At 40.8% G+C, this 23,708-nt stretch overlaps 1 protein-coding gene across 1 annotated transcript; it reads left to right on the top strand.

Moving 5' to 3' along the window:
- Nucleotides 1–1,136: 1,136 nt before the first annotated feature.
- On the top strand, nt 1,137–17,328 carry LOC147867404 (Ribosomal protein S5/Elongation factor G/III/V family protein). Its single transcript, XM_087315185.1, has 2 exons — nt 1,137–1,660; nt 14,278–17,328. Exons 1-2 carry the CDS (start codon nt 1,142–1,144, stop codon nt 16,945–16,947), a joined length of 3,189 nt encoding a protein of 1,062 aa, XP_087171311.1. The 5' UTR covers nt 1,137–1,141; the 3' UTR covers nt 16,948–17,328.
- The last annotated feature ends 6,380 nt before the right edge of the window (nt 17,329–23,708 follow it).

The raw sequence follows: 23,708 nt of genomic DNA, 5'->3' as shown, positions 1-23,708 counted from the left end.
AACAAGTTTGCGAGTCTGAGTATCACACTTTGATACAATGCTATGCCTTTGATAATATTCGACCATGCTTTCCACATCTCTTCGACCGAGCCCAATCCTTGCATGAATTCCTCTCACAACCACAATGTGCACTCTCGATTGCAACATTCATTGGTCAAGTTCTTGAACAAGAGTCACTACTCACTTTTACATGTATCACGTGAAATGTAATATTTTTGGTCTCATAGGTCATATTTGACCTCCGAAGATGATAATATAATCTATCTATCCATCTCTCTCTCTCTCTCTCTCTCACACACACACACACACACACACACACACACACACACACACACACACACATCTTCCACCGCACAGAATTATATCTGATTCTTTACACATAAATATATGCTTGCCATATCTTAAAATAAAAAACTTAGACTTATCATATTCCCTTAATTTTTTCCACTCTCAAACTTCAGAAAGGGCACATTGCAACACCACAAATTAGTAATGGTGTTTCATAACACAACAAAAAATATTTTGTTCGTGAATTTTTTTGGGATGCCATCGTAATTTACACCATTTTGACAAGGGAGAATCTTCTTGATTGCAACCATTTACTCTTTTATAGTTGGCGATGCACCTTAAGACTAACTATAAAGTTTTAACATAACTGTTTGACATGATTGTTATGATTGGGGCCAATGAAGAAGCTGACAATGCCTTTGATGCTCCATTACCTCAATCATCATTTCATGTGCAAGGTTTTCAATTCTTGATCAACGCCTTTGTGAGTAAGGATACCCATTTCTATCATTCAAAGGTAGACAATGTGTGCAAGGAAGGAAGGCATGGGATATTAATAACTGTGGTGCAAGTTCACTGACATGGTCACACACACCAACATGCCATGCGTCATGTGTTTTGGGACATTTAGGAGGTCATGGTGCCAAGTTTAATATGTATGTATGTTTGTTGGGGAAACAAGGCAGGCCAGGCCGCGAGGGATTGGTTCTTCGTGGATGGGGCGGCCAGCTTGGGAAGTGGGTTACTCAAGAACAATAACAAGAAGAAATCAATCCCTCCCTTAAAGAGTAAGAGTTAGAAGCAAAGTCTCGGAACTTGTGATTTTGAGAGTGTGTGTTAATTGTCAATGGCGATGGCGAACTCGGAAGGAAGTCCCGTCGCTTCAGAGGAAGAGGCTGTTAAGTCCATTGACAGAGAAACCACTTGTATTCGCAACATATGCATTGTAGCTCATGTGGACCACGGCAAAACAACCTTAGCTGATCACTTGATAGCGTCGGGAGGAGGAGGAGTCCTTCATCCTAAGCAAGCAGGTAGATTAAGGTACCTTGATTACAGAGACGATGAACAACTCCGAGCCATCACCATGAAGAGCTCCTCGATAGCTCTAACATTCCATGATCGATATACAATCAACCTGATCGATTCACCTGGCCATGTCGATTTCTGTAGTGAAGTATCGACAGCAGCAAGGTTAAGTGATGGGGCTCTTGTGCTTGTTGATGTTTGTGAAGGGATCCATATCCAAACGCATGCAGTGTTGAGGCAGGTGTGGATCGAGAAAGTCGTTCCTTGTCTTGTTTTAAACAAGCTTGATCGTCTCATTGTTGAGCTCAGGATGAGCCCCACAGAGGCATATGCACGACTCCAGGTTAGATCTAAACCTAACATGATTGTTTTAGGTCTGGCTGATCATAATTTTTGGTGCTTTGTAATGATCATACACATAAATATATGATTAAGGAGTCAATTGGGCCATATACATGTTCATTTACTAGTTGTATGACCATTTGGACAGTCATGAGAGTCTACTTATGTTGAGCCATAGTGGTGTATATGTGTGACTCCAGGTTAGATCATTTTAAGAAGTCAATTAGTCCACGGATTTATATGATCATTTTGATAGGTGAATGACCATTTCATTGGTCAAGGTAGTCCAAATGTCATGTCTAGATGTTGACCTAGGGTTACATTGATATAAACAGGGCTAGCAGCATATCGAGTTATCTCCTCCTTCTCAACAAATACTGGAAGAAACGTTGACCTGTATGTTTGTAAAGACACATTCTTAGGATCAAGCAGTTAGTGTGCATGATCTCAAACGCTATTATGATTACATCATCAAACTCATTGCCTCAGACTTGAAAGTCAACTTCCTGAGTATTACCACTCACAACCTTTACCACTACATCATAATGCTTTAATTTTAGAATTGTGCACAGCAAGATCATAAATGATAATTGGTGGGGGATGTCTAAAGTCTCTCATAGGATGTAGAAAAGCTACGCATACATGTTCTTTCTCCTGCAACACTATTCATGGAAAGGTTCCAAGATTTGATCATATATCTATGATGGTATGGGGCATGGGAGGACTTCATACTAACTGTTGAGCCTCAGCTTTCCAGATAATCTAGTTGTGCTCTGTCTTTCTCTAAAAGAATAGTAGAGGCATGTGATGAAGAAGAAAATGAAAAAGAAACAAAAGAAAGAAAGAAGTGACGGTGTGTCCTTAGACTTCCCCTCAACCTTAGGACATGTCTTTTTATATTAACCCTTTTGCACAATGGCTATGCATGTTCACCCCTTGCCCAGGCAACCTTAGTTGTTGTGTAACAATGCCTAGGCCCAGGGCCATCTCGAAATGGTCCCACAACACTTAGCAATCTTTTGAATATGGACAAGCTAGTAGAACCCCATAATTGAGCTTGAATGGGTACAACTGACTTGTTGAATGCTTCAGTGAGTAATATGCAAACACAAGCAACTAAAAACCTTTCCAATTTTTCTGATGCAAACACATATGCTGCCAACATATCTCCTAACACTTGGTTAACCCATTTTCCTGTGTGGCAGACCATCGATCTTAGGATGCTCTCAGCTACTAAACTTCAATTTCGTGTTTACATTTTCAAAGAAGCTAGCTTACATTTGTCCTATGAAATGAGTATTTTGTTTTTAGAGAATAGTTTCGGGCAAACTATGAACTCAAATTTACATGTTTAATGAATAGATCGGCTACGTACGTAACAATTGTTTTCTTCATAGAGGGAATAAAGCGTGCCATTTCAATGAACATGTGAATTGAAATTAACACGGGGTTGTGTTGACATTGATTACAAAACAAACCCACAACAAAATCCATGGATGCACTTTTTCATTTCCTATCTGGAATAGGCAAAGGTTGCAACAATCCAAGATACAGTTTCTCTCATACTTGGGGGTCTAACAAGGAATGCATCAAGACAGAATCTTACACATCCTTGTCCATATGCAGCTACCAATAGTAGTGCTCAATGAAAGGTTGTCTAGCATATGGATTATGATGGCAATCGCTCATAACCTAGTTCCTGATACTAAGAACTTGTAGAGCACATGTCTTTTATTTTCTCTTGAGCAACCCTTGATCGACAGAGAACTACTGAGAGTGGTGGTCTAACAGAAGAATAACTTTCACCAGTATCTTCCATGTGCCGATCCTCAAACCACTTATCTGGAAGCATGTGATGCCTCACTTTGGCTATAGTGAAGCACATCTAGAACATAAGTCTAGATAAAGCACTGGCATCTGAGTTATCTTTCCATCAATGATACTCAATTTCCATATGGAATTCTTGCATCAGTTTTGTCCATCATGCCTGGTGACCCTTCAGTTCCAGTTGAGTTTGAAGGATCCATCCGCACCCCTAACCCCTCAGTGGATATGATAAGTCTGTATTCAACGACCTCTTGATACAGGAAAGTTTTCTTATCATTAACGAATAATATGTAGTCCTTTAAAAGTCCAAACACTATACTGAATGATTAACAGGTTCATCTAGGGTTTTGCTGGAGACTAGTTTCTCATCCACAAAGTCTACAATAAATTTACTCCTTATTGGATGAAGCACTTCATTCATCATCATCATGGATGCAGCTGGTGCATTACATTGTCGTAATCTTAACGCTAAATATTTGTAAGGACCAAAACATGTGTGAAAAGCTGTCTTTAGTATATCTTCTTCGCAAATATGTTATTGATGATTCCCAACTTTCAAGTCAATCTTACTAAATATTTTAGCTCTATCAATTGCACCAAGTAAATTGTCAATATGAAGCTGAGGATAGCAATGCTCGATTTGTAGTTTTATTAAGAGCACAGTAGTCAATACATATGAAGTAAGTACGGTGTTTGTTCTCAACCAAAATGCAAGCGTAGGGAAACGAGAATAACTAGGCCTAATGACAGAAGTCTGAGTTGCCATCCCGTTTTCTTCAATTATGCGCATCGAGTACAGCCTTATGTTTACTGAACTAGCCTAAATAGAACAAATAGTCTTGATGAATGTAACTAAGGTTATGATAAGGATCAACATTATCACCTGATCTCTTATCCGCACCTCTACTTGATGCATAAATAAGCTGACTTACATTCTATCTATAGGAGATTACTTATTATATTGGTGAGCATGGTTTGCAGCATATCGTCTACACCATGGATAATTACATGCTTGCCTTCATTATCAAACTGATATACACGCGTCACAAAATCAATCATTGGCTTCTTGCATGCATGCCATATCCTCCTGAATGTACATCATCACGCAACAGCTCCTGATGTCAAAATTAAATTTCTGCCTGTAATCCTGGATAATGAGCTGTAAGCCAACTACGTTATGGTCAAAACTAATTGATCCCTTACCATTGGGTATTTTGAGGATATACACATAGGGCGATGGCTTTCTTTGAACTCTCAGGACTTTAACCATCCTCTCACTAAGCCATGAGCAGATCCTGTGTCAAATAGGACTTTAACCATCCTCTCACTAAGTTATGAGTGGATCCTGTGTCAAATAGGACTTTAACCATCGTCTCACTAAGTTATGAGTGGATCCTGTGTCAAATAGGACTTTAACCAGCCTATCATTTGTTAGGTGTAAAGGCCCGTAGTTCACAAATTAGGTAATTATTCGTATATGTGAACACATTGTTCACCTGGACAGGACACCTCCTTTTGTAATGTGAACACACCTCTTTCATTGTAGGGTTAACTAATATAATAACCTTTTTTTTTCTTGTGTACCAATCAAGGCGGTTGGGTACACCCAAAAATCTGTGTCTCTACTCTCTGTTTGCTGAACATCATCCCTCAATAGCTGCTCCCTCAAACATCCCTTTTTACCTTTAACTGGTATCAGAGCCAACTCTCTTTCCTCTGCTTTGCTGTTTTTTTAGATTCAGAATCAGCAGAAAACACTTCAGTTTTTCTTTCAAGTCTGTTAAACCCTTTCCTATCGGTATTCTGCTCAATTTCTGAAGAAATCTGTCATAAATCTTGGGAGCAATGGTATCCACTTCAAAAACCTCTTTGAAATCAAGAGATTTGATGGAAAAGGTTTTGAATTGTGGAAAGAGCGTATGCAGGGCATCCTGTTTTTGAGAGATTGTGAAGATGCTCTCGTGGAAAAGAAACCAGAGAGCATGGAAAATGATGCTTGGACCACTCTGAATAAGAAAGCCATTACATATATTAAAATGGCTGTTTCTGATGAGATTCTTGTAGATATAAAGGGCTTGATTACTGCCCATCAAGTCTGGGAGAAACTTAAGACAACTTACGAGAATACTACTCCTATGAATTAGGTGCATTTGATGAGAAAACTTGTCAGTATGAGGCTTGATGAGTCGAAGGGTGCAACAAAGCATCTATCGTTATTCACAGGTACTCTATCCCAACTACAAGATTCAAGATTACCAGCTTTTCATGACAAGCTCAAAGCTATCTTCTTACTTATGACTTTACCCGATACTTGGGAAACATTAGTTGTTTCACTGTCTAATAGCCCCAACTTCACCTTCGATGGTGTGCGGGGCTCTATTCTCAATGAAGAGATTAGAAGACAATCTAGCGGAGAAGGTAGTGGTTCAACATACAATATTAGGGGGAGATATGATAACAGGAACCCAAATGTAGGACAAAGAAATAGAAGTAAGAGTAGAGGGAAAGGAAAGCAACAAGATGTCACATGCTATCAGTGTGGCCGTAAAGGTTATAAGAAACCTGATTGTAGATATTGGAAGATGGAACTAGAAAGGAAGAAGAATGTAGGAGAGAAGAAAAATAAAGATGATAAATGTAATACAATAGAGATGATGTACTTTGTATTACAAGTGATGCCTTCATAGCTCATGTTCAAGACATGCAAATCACCAAAACAGATGTTATTGATGCTTTATTGTCAATTGATGATGGATTGACACAGACATGGATAGTAGACTCTAGGGCTTCTTTTCATATTACTCCATGTTTGGAGTGCTTTACCACATTTGATGCATGCAGTTATGGAAAAGTTTATCTTAGTAACAATAGTGCTTGCAATATTGATGGTATTGGCACCATACACTTGTCTTTGGATAATGGTCAAGAGCTCGTGCTCAAAGATGTCAGGTATGTACCTGGCATTAAGAAAAGTTTGCTATCTGTAGGACAGATGGATTTGCATGGTTACACCACATTATTCGGTGGTGGATTGTGGAAACTTAAGAAAGGATCTATAGTTATTGTGAAAGGTTGCAAAAAGGGCACTCTTTATTGTTTGCAATGTAAAGTTCTACCTGGAAGGTTTCTTGCTATTGCTGAATTTGATTCTCGTTTAGAGCTTTGGCATAAGAGATTAGGACATATGAGCCAAAAAGGACTTGAAGTCCTTTCTGCTCTAAAAAGACTTGACGTTAAAGGATCAAAGTTGGTTTTTTGTAATGATTGTCTATTTGGCAAACAAGTGAGAAATTCTTATTATTCTGGTGTCTCTCGTAAATCAAATGTGCTAGATTTGGTGCATTTTGATGTATGTAGCATGCCTGTAAAATTTTTGGGCGGTGTTGCATATTTTATTTCCTTTATCAATGATTATTCTAGGAAGATGTGGGTGTACTTGATGAAAACAAATGGTGATGCATTTGAATCTTTTCATGCATTTGTGACTACCCAAAAAGGGACAAAATTGAAATGTCTTAGAACAGATAATGGGGGTGAGTTTACATTTGCAGAATTTAAGTCCTTTTGTGACTTACATGGTATGAAAAGAGAGCTTACAGCTCCATATAACCCTTCATCAAATGGGGTGGCAGAAAGGTATAATAGGACCTTGTGTGAGCGAGTGCGGTGCATGCTGTCCATAACTAATCTCCCTCATGAATTTTGGGGAGAAGCATTAAAAACCACGGTTCATATATGTAATCATTCTGCCAACAAGTCCTTTAAGAATGGAATCCCTGAGGAGGTTTGGTCTGGCAGACCAGCCTCATATTACCATTTACGAATTTCCTGTTGTGATGCTTTTGTACACATTAGAAGTGAGCTGAGAAACAAGCTCGATGCTAAGTCCACCATGGGCATTTTTATTAGCTATGGTGATGAAGGTGAAATGGGCTATAGGATTTGGTTATCTCAGTCTAGAAAAATTGTACGCAGACGGGATGTTTTTGTTGGAGGGTGGCAGCTCCAGACCTGCACTCTCTTTCATCTTTATTATCTCTGTACTACATTCTCTCTCTTCCCATATTCTTTTCTCTCTAGAATTTGCAACTCTTTAAATGCCTTCTCTCTCTAGAATCTGCAATGCTTTAAATGCCTTTTGTCTCTTCCACTTTTTCCAAGATATTCCCTTTTTTTATTCCTAGTTTATTGTACCTGTTTGGTAGTACAAGAGTCTCTTAACTACCAAACAACCATTCCCAATTTTGTATAAATTGGCTTATACCAGCCTGTTTTGTAATGAGATTATTTTCTGCTGCTACTTAGAAACAAGCACAACTCTTTGGCTGTGTCTCTACTCTTTGCAACCCTTTTTTCTACTGCTGTCTAACAGCCTTCTCACAGCTTGGCTGTGTCTATTTTGTTCTAACTCTTCCGCTGCTGCTATTAACAGTTTTTCTCACAGTTTTTAATGAAGAAAAATTGCTGAAAAATGCTTGTTCCTCTGTTGAGAACTCTAAGAGCATTACATTTCAGCAATTACAGCCATCCACAAAATCTGAAAATAAACCTCATGATGCTATACCAAAGGTTGATTATGATGATCAACCGGTTATCTTTGAGCCAGAAGAAGTTGGACAGCAAAGAGATGCTCATGAAGGTGTTGGACAACGAGATGAAGGTATTGAACAACAAAATATAGATGTTGAACGACTGTAAGACATGGTTCGCAACAGCTAGAAAGCGCCGAAACTGAATTTCCTCTAGATTTAGAAACAATCCCAAAAAATACTGATCATTGGGTACGTAGATCTAATCGTTTAAGGAGGCAGGTATATAGATATGGCCCTCTTTGCATTATGTCATGTTGTCAGATGAGGGTGAACCTCTACTTATAAGGAGGCAATGTCATGTTAACTTAGCAGTAAGTGGGAGCTTGCAATGCAAGAAGAAATAAAATCTTTGTATGCAAATGATACTTTGGATCTTGTGTCCCTACCTGAAGGAAGGAGAGCTCTTCCGAATAAGTGGGTTTATAAAGTAAAGAAAATTGAAGGGAAACCAAAATACAAGGCAAGATTAGTTGCCAAGGGTTATGCACAGAAGGAAGGTATTGACTTCCAAGAGGTCTTCTCTCCTGTTGTGAAGATGACCACACTTCGTGTGCTATTTGTTCTCATTGCCATGCTTAACCTGGAGTTGTACCAAATGGATGTAAAGACCGCTTTTTTGCATGGTGATATTGATGACGAGATCTACATGAAACAACTTGAGGGTTTTGTAGTCCCTAACAAGAAGCATTTGGTATGCAAACTAAAACGTAGCCTATATGGCCTAAAACAGGCACCACGACAGTGGTATAAGAAGTTTGATACATTTATGCTTTCTCAAGGTTTTGATCGTAGCTATGCAGATCATTGTTTATACAGGAAAAAGGATATTGATGACAGTCCCATCATACTTGTTCTATATGTGGATGATATGTTGCCAGCTGGGAAAAGAAAGACTAGTCTTGATGCTCTAAAAGGTAAACTGAAATCGGTCTTCTATATGAAAGATTTGGGAAATGCAGAGCATATTTTGGGCATGAGAATCAGTAGAAACAGAAAGGACAAATTGCTGTTTTTGTCACAAGAAAAGTACATTGAAAAAGTACTTAACAGATTTAATATGGCAGAAGCAAAGTTCCTTGGAGTTCCTTGGAGTTCCTTTGCCTTCATATCTTAAACCTAGCAAGGCTGATTGTCCAAAAGATGAGATGGAAGTCAATGCTATGAAGGGAATTCCTTATGCATCAGCATGTGGTTCTCTAATGTATGCTATGGTAGCTACTCGTTTAGATATTGCTTATGCAGTGGGAGTTGTCAGTCGCTATATGTCTAATCCCGGCAAAGCACATTGGGAGGCTTTCAAGTGTGTTTTTAGGTATCTTAAAGGTACACAGAGAAAATGTTTATGCTATGGTAAGGGTGCATTAAGTTTGCAGGGATATTGTGATGCAGACATGGCAGGTGACTTGGATACATGTAAGTCTACTATCGGGTATATATTTACAGTTGTTGGTGGAGTAGTATCTTGGTGCTCCAAATTGCAAAAGATTGTAGCACTGAGTACTACTGAAGCTGAATATATTTCAGCTACAGAAGCTTCAAAGGAAGCTATATGGCTCAACAGTCTGGCTGAAAATCTTGGCATGTCTGTTAGTACTCCTGTGTTAGGATGTGATAGCCAGAGTGCTGTGTATTCTGCTAAGAATGCCATGTTTCATTCGCGCACCAAACACATTGATGTGCGACATCACTTTATCAGACAAGTTTTGGGGGATGGTCTAGTCACATTGACCAAGATCAAAACACAAGATAATCTTGCATATATTCTCTCTAAACGTCTTGGCAAAGCTCACCATGAGTTACTTGAATGTTCACATCGGATCTTTAAGTGGGAGGTTGTTAGGTGTAAAGGCCCGTAGTTCACAAATTAGGTAATTATTCGTATATGTGAACACATTATTCACCTGGACAGGACACCTCCTTTTTTCTTGTGTACCAATCAAAGCGGTTGTGTACACCCAAAAATCTGTCTCTACTCTCTGTTTGCTGAACATCATCCCTCAATAGCTGCTCCCTCAAACATCCCTCTTTACCTTTATCATTTACTATCCCGTCATACATACTACTTCCTGGAGCGCCCGTCAAGAGCACACGCGCATACCCCGCAGGGTAACTATTACGACCAACACCCTCCTCATTTTGGCACAGTGGAACGTGAACCGGCCCAAGGTTTCGTTTCAACTTACACTTGTTTCATGTTGGGATGGGTAGACCAACTGCCTGCTCGCAAGGGACAAACTAAATCCCTCATACATACTAGGTCTTAGGAAACTGCCATGCTCTCTGGGTCCTGAGTGACAAATGATAATCCAGAAAACTAGAATCGATCTTCTGAATAGTCACATTCACCACATCTGTCATAGACACCCAACTTTCTCGCGCATCTTCTATAGGAGCTAATGTGGCATTAGCCAAAACCTTTCTCTTTCTCTTTGAACAGTACCTAAGTTAGTGTTGGTTCTCCTGTGTGGCTTTACCTCTTTGTTCTGGCATCAAAGCAGGTTTAGGTTTCTATTTTGGAAAGGTTTGAAGATTACTCTTGCCAGACATTGGTTTACTAGGTACCAGCGTTTGCGTAGACTGCTTAGCCTTCTCTTGCCTCACAACAGTCTTTCTAGAACTAATCATTGTCTTCCCTATGCGGGGGATTTGGCTAACAAGTTTCCTTGAATGTAATTTACTAGGGCCTGGGCCTTTCATAGCATGAGTGATCATGTTACATTTCTGTTTACGGCCATTGCAGATGCTTCCCTTGATTTGGAGACCTCTCCATTCTGGATTGACTTATGCTGGAGATCTTTCGAAAGAAAATTTCACGATATATCTGACTTGAGATCTTACATATGCTGATAACAAGATTCTTTAGTCTCTTTTTATCTTATGTACTTTTATGTTTACTTAGTAACATTTATTTTATTTTGATTTGTTCTCAAAGACAAGACAACGCTTAAGATGTAATCTCCTATTTGGTCTTATAGGCCATTTTGGCCTCTTAAAAGATGTTAATATATCTTTCTTTCTTTCTACAAACAAACTATTGAAGAGAATTCTGACGACCTAGAGAACATTTATGTGCTTGCAAATAATCAGGTATATCCTTTAGTATTGATGATATCACAAGACCTATTTTGCAAAGAGAGTCCTTAAGAACTAAGGAAAATTTATGTACTAGTTATCTGCCATAATTGGAAGGTTCGCCCCCATTTTTGCGCCATTAAACTACCATGCGAGCATTCCGAACTGAAACACCAGTCATATATTTTGATGATTTCCAGCTCTTTATGGAATGCCTGCGGTTATGACTCCGGGTCATTCAAGATTTACAACCGGTGAATAAAGTCACGATCCGAAACTCCGGAATCGGTCCGATAGTGGACGAATTTGCAGAAGCATTTGCCGGATGCGCAATATACTCCGGGTATGACCAATTCCAACTAGCCATGGAGAGCCGAGATATTACTACAATGCGAACACCGATAGGATTAGTTCGGATGTGCACGCTACCACAGGGAGCAACAAACTCGGTCGCACATATGATGAATGCGATGAACAAGGTGCTCCGAGACTGCATTCCGGAGATAACAATGCGGTTCCTAGATGACATTCCGATGAAAGATGAGACTATAGATGATCGAGGATGCCGAAAGTTCGTAGTTGATCGTATTCGCGATTGCGAGAAAATGCTACGGAAGTTAGAAGATGTGCACCTAACACTCTCCGGAGAGAAATCGGCATTCGGACAAGAAGAGATATTGGTAGTCGGACATCTATGTGGGCCCTACGGCTGAAGATCGTCGCCAATCAAGATCGATGCGATTCAAGCTATGAAAGAGATATGTGAGTCACAATCCGAAGTCCATAGATTTCTTGGTGCATGTGCGTTTTACCACATATGGATTCCACACTATGCACATATTGCGGACCCACTCTATCACTTGCTACGGAAGGGTAAGAAGTTTGAATGGAGGTTGGAACATACCGACGCCGTGAAGAAGCTCAAGAAATTACTACGGAGGGCTGAAGCACTTAAAAAGCTGAACTATGACCGACCGATCATAGTAATGGTTGATACAGTCCAATTGGGATCGGATGGATCATCAACCAAGTCGACTCGGATGGTTCGCGATATCCGATCCGATTCGGAGCAAAGATTCTCAACGAAAGGCAACGTGGATATGCACAAGTTAAAAGAGAATTATGGGGAGTTGTGTCGGCGATAAAATCGGATCGGAATTATTTGATTGGAGCCGAAGTAGTGATCGAAACGGATTGTCTTCCGATATTAGGGATGATGCAATGTTGCACGGTACCGGATGTGGCTATGCTAAGATGGATTGCATATATAAAGTCACTTAATCTAGATATCCGACACATCTCTAGAAAAGACAACACGGTAGTAGATATGTTATCAAGAGCACGGTTCGGAGACGAAGTAGCCGAAACAGATAATGAAGAGTTTCCGAAAATTACTTTACTTCGAGGCATATATCCCGGGTGAACGTAATTCGAGAGTTCCGGGAAAACGAGTACGAAGGAGAAAGCTTATTGATCGGGAAGGTGCTACAAGAAATCAAGGAATCATTAGACCATAAAGACAATAGAGCCAAGATTCGACGGAAGAAACGGCAAGTCAGCAAGTTCTTCTTAGACAATGGATTAATCTGGAGAGAGCCGAAAAGACGGAATGGCATACCACTACGGGTAGTCGGTAGAAGGGAACAACAGAAACAAATAATATCCGAATTTCACGAATCCAATTGGGACGTGGAAAACCCTGAATGGGAAAGACCACGGGAGCCCACAGACTCCAACTATCACTATGAAGACAAGGGTACAATCAGAGACTCGGAGGCAACGACCTTGAGCTTTGTATCTTCGCCAAGCGGCGGTTACAACAGAGTATCGCTCTGTATCTCTCTCTCTCTCTCTCGTTTGCGGTTTTACTGTGTAAAGTTATGAACCTTAATGTCAACGATGAATAATTAATGTCTATGTCTATGCTCCCGAAATTGAGCAATGCTGACAATTTCTTTCATTTTTGAGTACATTTTATTAGGAAAATTTATAATTTGATCCTTAATGAATTTTAGGTCTATGATTCTCTGGCAAGGGCCTAGTTTTTGCATTCATTTAAAGATAGATGAACCTTATATTAGGATATCATTATATGCTAGTGATGTGCTATTGATCACAAATACAGTCATCAATTATTGGCTAAGACCTTAGACAGGCAATTTGGAAGTAATGGGTTTTAATCTTGTGAGTGATGTATGCCATTTATCACATGATCCTAAATAAATATGCGATTTAGGTAGATCTTAGACTCTGTATTTCCTTATTTATATTATTATATTTTCTGAAATTATGATCAACATATATATGGGAATATGTATCAATACCTACAAATATATTTGATGCTACTGAATTCACATAGCAAAACTTGAACTTAACAGTGTCAGTGTGGAATTATTCTAGGATGTAGCTCACAATCACTCATGGCATTATTACTTTCTATAGTATCTCTGTCATGTGATTAAATCAGGTAGTATAAATGCTTACTAACAAACATATTTATATAACATAGAATGCGTAATCAACAACAGGATACAAGATTTATAAAGAATATATATGAATAGCATAGAAACGTATCTCTAGACCATTCAGCTGAACCTGGTAAGATGGATTTGACCCATTCGGCAGTAATAAACACAGAAGCTACAATGGTGATGGATATGGAGGCATTATTAGCAACAATGGATTCTGTGACAAGATAACCTCACTATGATACAATTGTCATGACCTTTTAGTCATGCTCTCCTCTCTCTTAATGAATAAAAGATATATGTGATGAAGGAAAACAAGAAGGCAAAGATGAAAAGCAAGAAAAAAGATCTGGTGTGTCCTTTGGGCTAGTATGTGTGTCCACTCTGTTGCCCACACAATTTTAGTGTGGGTTGTCCACACATACCCCTGGGGCCATCTCAGAATGGTTCCATGACACGTGACACTGACATTAGCTCAGTGATTTAGGATGTGGAAAGTCATATCTTTGGCGCCCCTTCCATAATCTTATTTTAATAACTTCGAGTTAGTTAACTATGTTAAACGAATTAGGTCCTTATAGCTATTGCCATAAAATCTTTGCAATGATGCAAGCTTTCTATCTAATCAAGCTTGTTTTTGGGTGTATTGTATGAAACAGAGCATTCTGGTGGAGGTGAACAACATAATCAGTAAATTTCGTTCAGAGAAGTATTTATCAGATGTAGATTCAGTCCTTGCATCGACAAATCCCAGCGAACAATCAGATGGCTCAGGAAACAAGAGAGATGAGGAGACGTTGACTGATTTAGATGACGAGGAGGATGCTTTCTCACCACAACGTGGAAATGTGGTATTTGCATGTGCATTGGATGGTTGGGGATTTCGTGTTAACCAGTTTGCCTCTCTATATGCAGCTAAGCTGGGTGCAAGTGAAAATATATTGCAAAAGGCATTGTGGGGAGATTTCTATTACATTCCAAAAACAAAGAAGATTGTGGGTAAGAAGGCATCAGGGGGTAAAGTAAAGCCTATGTTTGTGCAATTTATTTTGGAGCCTTTATGGCAGGTCTATGAAGCAGGTCTCCTAGGAATGACTGGAAGAGATACTTTACATAAGATAATTAAGGCTATGAGTCTAAATATTCCAGCTCGTGATCTTCAGAATAAAGATGCGAAGGTAGTCCTACAAGCAGTCATGAGCAGATGGTTACCCCTAGCAGATACCATATTCGCCATGGTTGTTGAGTTATTACCTAATCCTATCTCAGCTCAATCTGAACGAATCATCCGCCTTTTCCCTGATAATAATGAATTATTCTGTAAGGATGAAGTGAAATCAAGCCTTGAGAAGGTCAGAAGTGCTGTGAAAACTTGTGATTACAGTGCTAATTCTCCCTGCGTAGTATTTGTGTCAAAAATGTTTGCAGTTCCTATTGATTTCCTACCAAAGCGAGGGCCAAATGGAGAACTTCTACCTGAATTAAAGGAGGAGCCAAACAACTTAGGGGATGTAGGGCATGGAGAATGCTTTCTTGCATTTGCAAGAGTTTTCAGCGGAGTACTACATGCAGGACAAAAAGTTCTGGTTCTATATCCTTTCCATGATCCAACTAAGGAGGAACTAGAAAAAAAGCACATGCAAGAGGCAGTTGTTCAAGGTCTTTACATGATGATGGGACGAGGTTTAGAACCAAAGGCATCTGTCTCAGCGGGAAACCTTGTGGCAATAAGGGGTTTAGGTCAATACATATTAAAGACAGCTACACTTTCCACAACACCTTTTTGTTGGCCATTCAGAAGCATGACATTTCAGGCTGCCCCTATAATGAGAGTAGCACTTGAACCTTCAGATCCGGCAGAATTAGGATCTTTAACACGTGGTTTACGTCTATTGAATCGTGCTGATCCATTTGTTGAAGTTAGTCTCTCGACAACTGGTGAGCATGTACTTGCTGCTGCTGGAGAGGTTCATCTGGAGAGATGCATTAAAGACCTGCGAGAACGTTTTGCGAAGATAGAGCTTGTAGTCTCTCCACCACTTGTTGCGTTCAAGGAAACTATCGAGATTGAAAAGCCAGGTTCCTTGGAAGCGTCCAAGAGTGAATTATCTTCTGATATTGTGGAAAGAACCACTGCAAATGGTAGGTGCACAGTTCGGGTACATGTTTGCAAGTTGCCTTTAGCTTTGACTAAAGCTCTGGAACAGAATGAAGAAAATCTGCGCAAGGTTATGCAAGATTTGAATGTGAAGGAGATGGGACATGGAAAGCTAGAACAAGGTGATGTGCAAGACCCTGTGACAGTGCTGAGAAATAGTCTAATTAATGCGTTGCAAGTTGTTGATGATAGTCTGGGCCATGAGAGGAGAAGGAATGAAGCGGATGCAAAAACATGGTTGGCAAAATTAGAGAGGATATGGTCTCTGGGTCCAAGACATGTTGGCCCCAATTTACTTCTTACACCACTTTCAGGAAATACAAAAAGATTGCATGAGATAGATGATCGGTCTGAAGGGCTAAGTATGAACCCTGAGTGCGCTCTTATCGGTGGTGCCTCATATGTATCAGAAATGCTTGGAATTACTAAGCATAGTGACACACTGTCTGACGTGTCTATTGATGATACTAGCTCTCCTATGATGGTAGAGGCACATGCACTCGAGAGTAGTGTAGTATCAGGATTTCAGTTAGCAACAGCATCAGGTCCGCTTTGTGAGGAACCTACTTGGGGCTTAGCGTTTACCGTGGAAGCTATAGTCTCGTCAAGAGGAAAAGTAGGTGTTGAACTCAATGATACAACTGAGAATGCTGTCATTGATCAGTATGGTCCTTTTTCTGGTCAAGTAATGACAGCAGTTAAAGAGGCATGCCGGGCTGCTATGCTGGCTAAAAGACCAAGACTAGTTGAGGCAATGTATTTTTGTGAAATCAGTACACCTACTGAGTTTCTTGGGCAAATGTATGGAGTATTGGGCAAGAGGCGAGCTAGAGTGCTTAAAGAAGAAATGAGGGAAGGAACTGATATGTTTACTGTGCATGCCTACATGCCTGTAGCTGAGAGCTTTGGTTTCACAGATGAGTTGAGAAGGAAGACCTCTGGTGCAGCAAGTCCTCAATTAGTTCTCAGCCATTGGGAGGAGCTTTCTCAGGATCCATTCTTTGTGCCTCGAACTGAAGAAGAACGTGAAGAGTTTGGGGATGGCGCTAGTGTTCCCCCTAACACTGCTCGGAAACTCATCGATTCTGTGCGACGAAGAAAGGGTTTGCCTGTAGAAGATAAGGTTGTGCAACATGCGACAAAGCAAAGAACACTAGCCAGGAAAGTGTAAGCAACATTCTTAATTTTTGGAAGTGTTTTAAGTTTGTAAAATCACTAAATATTTTATGCAGCATGCTGTTTTCTCAGCATGTCCTCCATATTCTGAGATCGTTTGCAATGATGATTTTGTTGACTATTGCCTTCGAACATTTTTCAAATTTGTCTGCTGAGAGATTCACACCATTTTGTTTACCAAATATGTATACTGAAACTGCAACATAGAAAAAATATGTCCTCTGCATGTATCTACTATCCCCCGAGCAAAGCTGCTTCTAACATGGTCGTACTTTGTATAATCCATACTTGTAGTGGATGCACATTAGACTTGGGATTATCGTTTCTATGGTGCATGTTATGCCTGTGCTAGGAAATTGCCGCTGATGATTTTGCATGATGGCTCCGTCTCTATTACCATGCAAAAACCTTTCCCTACACTTATTGGGCAATATAGGATATGATGCTGTTCCATTCATGTCAACTGCTCATTAAGAAATTGATTTTGTGCGATGGATCAATATACTCAAAGTTTCCCTCACTTCATGGTAGATGAATAGGTTGTCATATAGCAATTAATCTGAATTTAGTTGAAGAATGTAAGACACATCTGCGCGGTTCTTCATGATTTGGGATGTGTGATTTCCTTCTACATGATTATAAACTTGAACATTTGATTGTTCCTTGTCAGCATTGGTTTGAACGTCGTAATATTGAGAGTGATTGGTTTACCATTGGATCGATGGTCAAATCCTCTCTTTTTCTAGGTTTAGAGTGTGATATTCTTTGGGAGCAACCGCCTTACTCTTCTATGCTTTTATTTTTTCCTTGATAAGATCTCATCGTGTGGCAAATTGCATCTAAATGGCCCACGTTTCATCTACAAAGTTCTCCCATTCACTTGATATATGTCCTCTTTTCTTGGTCTACTTTGCTTCATCTCTTCAAAGCTTCCCTTTCCCTAAAGATTTCTAGAACCGGTATCGTGAAGCCTCAAAGATATTGAAACAATGTCAAAAAGCTAGGAAAGTTCTACTAGTTGGAGCTTAAGACAAGGAGTGTGTAGGATTTTAAGGTTCATGAATCAGAGTTCAGAAGCCCAAATATAGCTCTTGAAAGGATCATGTTAAATCAAAGATTGTTAGGGACACATTCAAAATTATGTAAAAAGGGAGGTTGCGATAAAATAAGGATGATTTTGTAATTTGTCAAAAGGTGTACTTTTGTAATTGAGATTTACAATTTTAAAAAAAGCAATTGCCTATACATGCAATGAGCAATCCACCTCAAGGAAGGTGGCAAAAGGAGAAGAGGTGGTTTGCGCTCCCCCCACCCCCATAAAAGTCCCTCTCCCATGTTGGGAGGGCATGAGAAATCGAGCGAGGAGAGGAGCTTGCAAGCATGATGGTGCGAGTCAAGGAGGGTGCTAAAATAGTTTGTTTGTGCAAGAGATGAATAGCTTGCATAAAGCAAACAAAATCAGAGAAAAAGAAAAGTAGACAAGAAAAAGATGAGTGTCAAAATATCTTAACAAAAGCCCTTCCAAGGATAGGATGCAAGTTCATGTTTTGCCAAAGTAGCTTTTGGCAAACAAATCTTGTAAGTATTTTTGAATGAATTAATTTTCTTCTCCTGACAACCACGCATCTATCTCATCTTCTTGTCATCACACCATCTGTGACTACCCCTTGTCATATCGATCATCCTCGAGTCATAGAACCCCGATGGTTGCAACACACAACTGCCATATTTACGACACTGTTTATCAAAATTTAGTTTCACAAGAGTTGTGGCATCTTGTATGTTTGCCGACTCTAATCCTTACAAATGTGGAACTTAAGTGCGATACTTAAGACACCACATAGAATGTTGAGCTCATATGTGTGTGCCTTATTCATGCATAAAGACTTTGTGCTTCAATGTATAATAAGCCCTTTTTAGTAATGAGACACATATCAAGAACACATGTATACTTTGGTTCCATAGGTCAAAAGTGGCTTTCTAGACGATAAAAAATTTTATATTCTAAAATCTTGGTGAACACACACAATTATATCAATCATGTGTGTGAAAAACACTACTTACAATGGGTGTCACAATGAAGTATCATCACCCACTAACAACACAGGTAGTGGAACATGTTGAATTGCCAATAAGCAAGACTAATGCACCACCAAGGAAAAGATTTCTACTTGCTCCAATAAAAAAAAATGTCACATTAGAACTCCCTTCAACTTTCGTAGAATTGACTCCATGCTTAACATCAAATACAAAAGCATTGCGCATATTCTAATTATGTACATCTCAATCTTTGATTTTGACTCAACTTGTGTGAATTTTGCAAACACCCAGTATCTTGGCGTCCAATAACATAGTGACAAAACTTGCTAAATTTGAGAAATGCAACTCTAAATATGACAAGCAATCCAACATTGTTGAAACAATGAGTAATATCTTCCATTTGAACAATACAAAAGGAGCAATTGCCCCTTGCTAGTCCACATCATTTTAGAGCTAATCCCAAAGTCAAACCCCTAATCAAAACTCTCCAAATAAAGGCATTCACAACAACTGGCATTTTAGAATGTCAATTATGTTTTGAGCTCTACCATCATCTATGATTAGAGTTATGTTTTTCCATTCTTGTTTAGCCTTGGATGATAGCCATTGAAGAGACTCAACGAAGCAATGATACAAAAGTTTAGTAGCCACTTGCCAAAACGACGCCTAACAAGCCAAGCCATAAGCACCAATCAACCCACGATTGTTCGTCTATCTGTAAATGTAAAAGATCTTGCATTGATGCAATATTTTGTAGTGATGTCCAGATAAACCCATAATTGGGCAAGATGTTATACCCATAATTGTTATCCTCCATGTGTTATACCCTCATTTTTAATGAAATATTGAACAATAGATTTCATGGTTGTGAGCATGAACAAATGTCTTGCAATACTGAAAATCGACGAGCCATCATATTGTATAGATAAGTACTGTTGAGATATCAAGCTCAACTAGTTTAATCTAGTTAGTCAATACATGTAACTTAGTAGTTACCTAGATCGAATCTAGTTAATGTGTTGACCTTAAGCCTTTAAATAGGACCTTGTACTTAAGTGGGATATTCTAGATCCTCCACTCCTTAGTACATTTAATGTAGGACTTACACATAAGTACCTATGTTCTACCCACACATGTGCACCTTTGCACATGGGTTGTATATATACCTCATTGTGTGTATTTTTGGATGTTGATGACACTTTTTAATATAGTCAATCATCCCCTATTTATCTTTGTGTTCAAGTGTAACTTCCTCTCTCTCTCTCTTCCTCTCACACACTCTCACGTGCATATCATACTAATCTTTCACTGCTTAACGTAACCATATAATTAGTCTCTAATTAACCCTAGTTAATTACCTAATTATTTAACATGGTATCAAAGCGCGTGGTTTAGAAAATCCACTAAGCCCACCGCTTATTCGTGATTGTGTTCGAGACGCCAACGACAAATCCCGGCTATTCACTATTCGCTACCATAGTGCCACTACGAAGGATGTGTACGCGACCAAGAGAAGAAAAACAAAACGGAAGACACAACAATCAACATGAACACACAAATGGGAAGCTCACTCCCTAGTGAAAAGCTAGACCGAAGCAACTATTCATCTTGGGAGTACAAGATGAATTGATACCTCGTCGCCAAGGGTATTGGAGCTACATCAACGACACACAAGAAAACAAACCCGAAACCACACACGCCAACTACCCAACATGGGAGCAAGGCGCGAGTTGGGTAATGTATTGCTTGGCAACATGTGTAAACGACCACATGCTTAGCCACATTCGTCACGCCAAGACGCCCAAAGAGGCGTGGGAAAATCACAAGAAGATTTTCGCCGCGGACACATCCGCGCGCAAGCTTCAACTCCGGCAAGAGTTGAACAACATATGACAAAAAGAAATCTCCGTGACGGACTACACCGCCAAGATCAAGAGCATTTGCGACTCTCTTGGCTCCATCAACGCCAACATCGACGAGGACAAGATGGAGCAAGTACGCTTGGGCGGCCTCGCACAACGATTCAACCCGTTGAGAATGGCAATCTTGGCGAGAGATACCCCTCCCTCGTTCTTCAACCTCCAATCAATGCTATTGGTCGAAGAAAACCACGTTCAATCAAAGACCAACACATCGGAAGGACAAATGCTCTTCTCCGATACGGATGGTGCCCATAGACGAGGTCGAAGCGGAAGAGGTCAATTCGACCTATCCCATGAAGGGAATTCACAATTTCGGCAAGGAAACGAAAGCCATCGGGGAACCTTCCCAAGAAGGGGGAGCTTCCATGCCGAACAAGGTCGGCGAACGACGCCACCTACGTGCAACTATTGCGGCAAAATCGGCCATCGCGAAGAGGAGTGCCGAAAAAGACGAAGCGAGTCGGCTTCAACAAGCCGGCAACTCACAAATTACGCCGCGAACGCGGACTACGGTGGACTCTTCGTGATGAGGCATAGAGCGAACTCTATGATGGCCTCCGATCCCGCAAACTCCGCAAGCACCTCCAACTCCGAACACGCGTGGTTCATAGACTCCGGCGCCTCTCACCACATGACGTCGCACCAAGAGTGGTTTCGTGACTTGCGAACGCCGCATCGACCCGACTACATAGAGAGACTGGAGACGACACTCCGCATCCCATTTGGCACATCGGCGATGAACCATTCGGGAAAGAAGGCGAGCAAACATGCATCAAGAATGTCTTGCACGTGCCCACAATAACAAAGAATTGGGTCTCGGTCGGCCAAATCGTGGAGCAAGGCATGCAAGTCCGCTTCAACAATGAAGGTTGCTTCATCGAGAAAAATGACCGACTCATAGCCAAGGGACGGAGAGACGGTCACTTGTTCATCCTCGACTCGAACGAGGTAAAATTGGCCATGTACGCTAAAGGTCTCAAGACCGAGACAAACCTCGAGTTGTGGCACAAGCGAATCGGCCACGTAAACTTCCAACAGCTTCGTGGAATGCAATCAAAGGGAGTCGTAATCGGACTTTTGGCCTTCGAATCGAAACGAGTCGACCGAGTGTGCGAAGCATGCCAACTCGGCAAACAAGATCGACTCCCATTCCCGAAGGAGAGCTCCGCAATCAAAGGCCTCCTTGACATAATCCACTCGGATGTATGGGGACCGGCCCAAATGCCGACGCTCGGCGGATGCCACTACTACGTCACCTTCATCGACGACCACTCGCACTACGCATGGATATACCCGATGAAGAAGAAGGGCGAAGTGCTCTCCCACTTTCAAAGGCTCAAAAGCCAAGTTGAGAAAGAAATCGGTCGGCACATTCGATGCCTATGATCGGACGGAGGAAAGGAATACTTCTCTGACGAGTTCACCTCCTACCTCCAAGGTGAAGGCATTCGTAGAGAATTCTCATGCCGACACACTCCCCAACAAAACTGTTAAGTAATTAGGTAATTAACTAGGGTTAATTAAAGACTAATTATATGGTTACATTAAGCAGCGAAAGATTAGTATGATATGTGCGTGAGAGTGTGTGAGAGGAAGAGAGAGAGAGAGGAAGTTACACTTGAACACAAAGATAAATAGGGGATGATTGACTATATTAAAAAGTGTCATCAACATCCAAAAATACCCACAATGAGGTATATATACAACCCATGTGCATGTTGGGATTACGGTCCCTCCGGATGGGATGGTCGGATGTCCGGGAATCGGGAATAAAGACCCGGATGATGAAGACCCGGTTCCGGATCCGGATGATGAAGACCCCGGCTACGGAGCCGGATGACGAATGTACCCGGAGAGAGATCCGGATGCGGGGACATATTTGTGAATATGTTTGCCAAGGGCCCTTGAGGCTATATTTGTAAATAGCCCGAAAGTCATATGTGTATAAATATGACTTAGGGCAAACAGTTTTGTAGTTGTTGCTCATTTTTCTTGTTTTCCACTTAGAGGGAGCGAAGTGAGAGCAGCCGAGAGAGAGAGTGAGAGAGAGAGAAAGAAAGAGGTCGACGCCTCTGTGTAATACCGCCACCTGTGGCGAGGACAGCGAGCTCAAGGTCGTTGCCTTGCAGCTCGCCATTGTACATTCCCTGCGTATAGTGATAGTTGGAGTCTTGCACTCCCGTGGTTTTTCCCGTCTAGGGTTTTCCACGCTAAACCCTGTGCATTCGAGTCTCTCTCTGTGTTTTCGTTTTCTGCTGCATTGATTCGTGTTTCCTCGGTTGTGGCCGAGAGGTGAAGGTTTGAAAGCATCAATTTTCTAACAATCTGGTATCAGAGCGACTGCAGTGCAGAAAATGGAAGGCGGCAGCAGCGGGCAGCCGGGGATGATGGTGCTGAATGCGCAGAACTACGCCGACTGGAAGATAAAGATGGAGGATCTGCTCATTGTTCGGGACCTGTATGAACCGATCGACAGGTCGGAAATACCCAAGGGGGTACTTGAGACGGAATGGAGGCTTCTGAACCGGAAAGCCGTTGCAACCATTCGGCAATACGTCGACGTGAGCGTTCTACAACATGTGGCGAACGACACCAACGCATATGAGATGTGGCAGAAGCTGTCGGGCCTCTACGAGAGGAAGAATGCGTTGAACCGGACCTCCCTGATGAGGAAGATAGTGAACCTCAAGTACCGGGACGGCGAGAGTATGGTGGAACACGTAAGCACGTTCATGGGATTCGTGAACCAGCTTGCGGCGATCAAGTTCCCGTTGGAGGATGCAATGCAAGCCAT

The sequence above is a fragment of the Azolla caroliniana genome, unplaced genomic scaffold (genome assembly GCF_043228905.1).
Source record: "Azolla caroliniana isolate FFs.n. ecotype wild unplaced genomic scaffold, voAzoCaro1.0.p SCAF_2, whole genome shotgun sequence".
Lineage (NCBI taxonomy): Eukaryota > Viridiplantae > Streptophyta > Polypodiopsida > Salviniales > Salviniaceae > Azolla > Azolla caroliniana.
The sequence above is the reverse complement of the archived record's forward strand: the minus strand, read 5'-3'. Positions and strand labels throughout refer to the sequence as shown.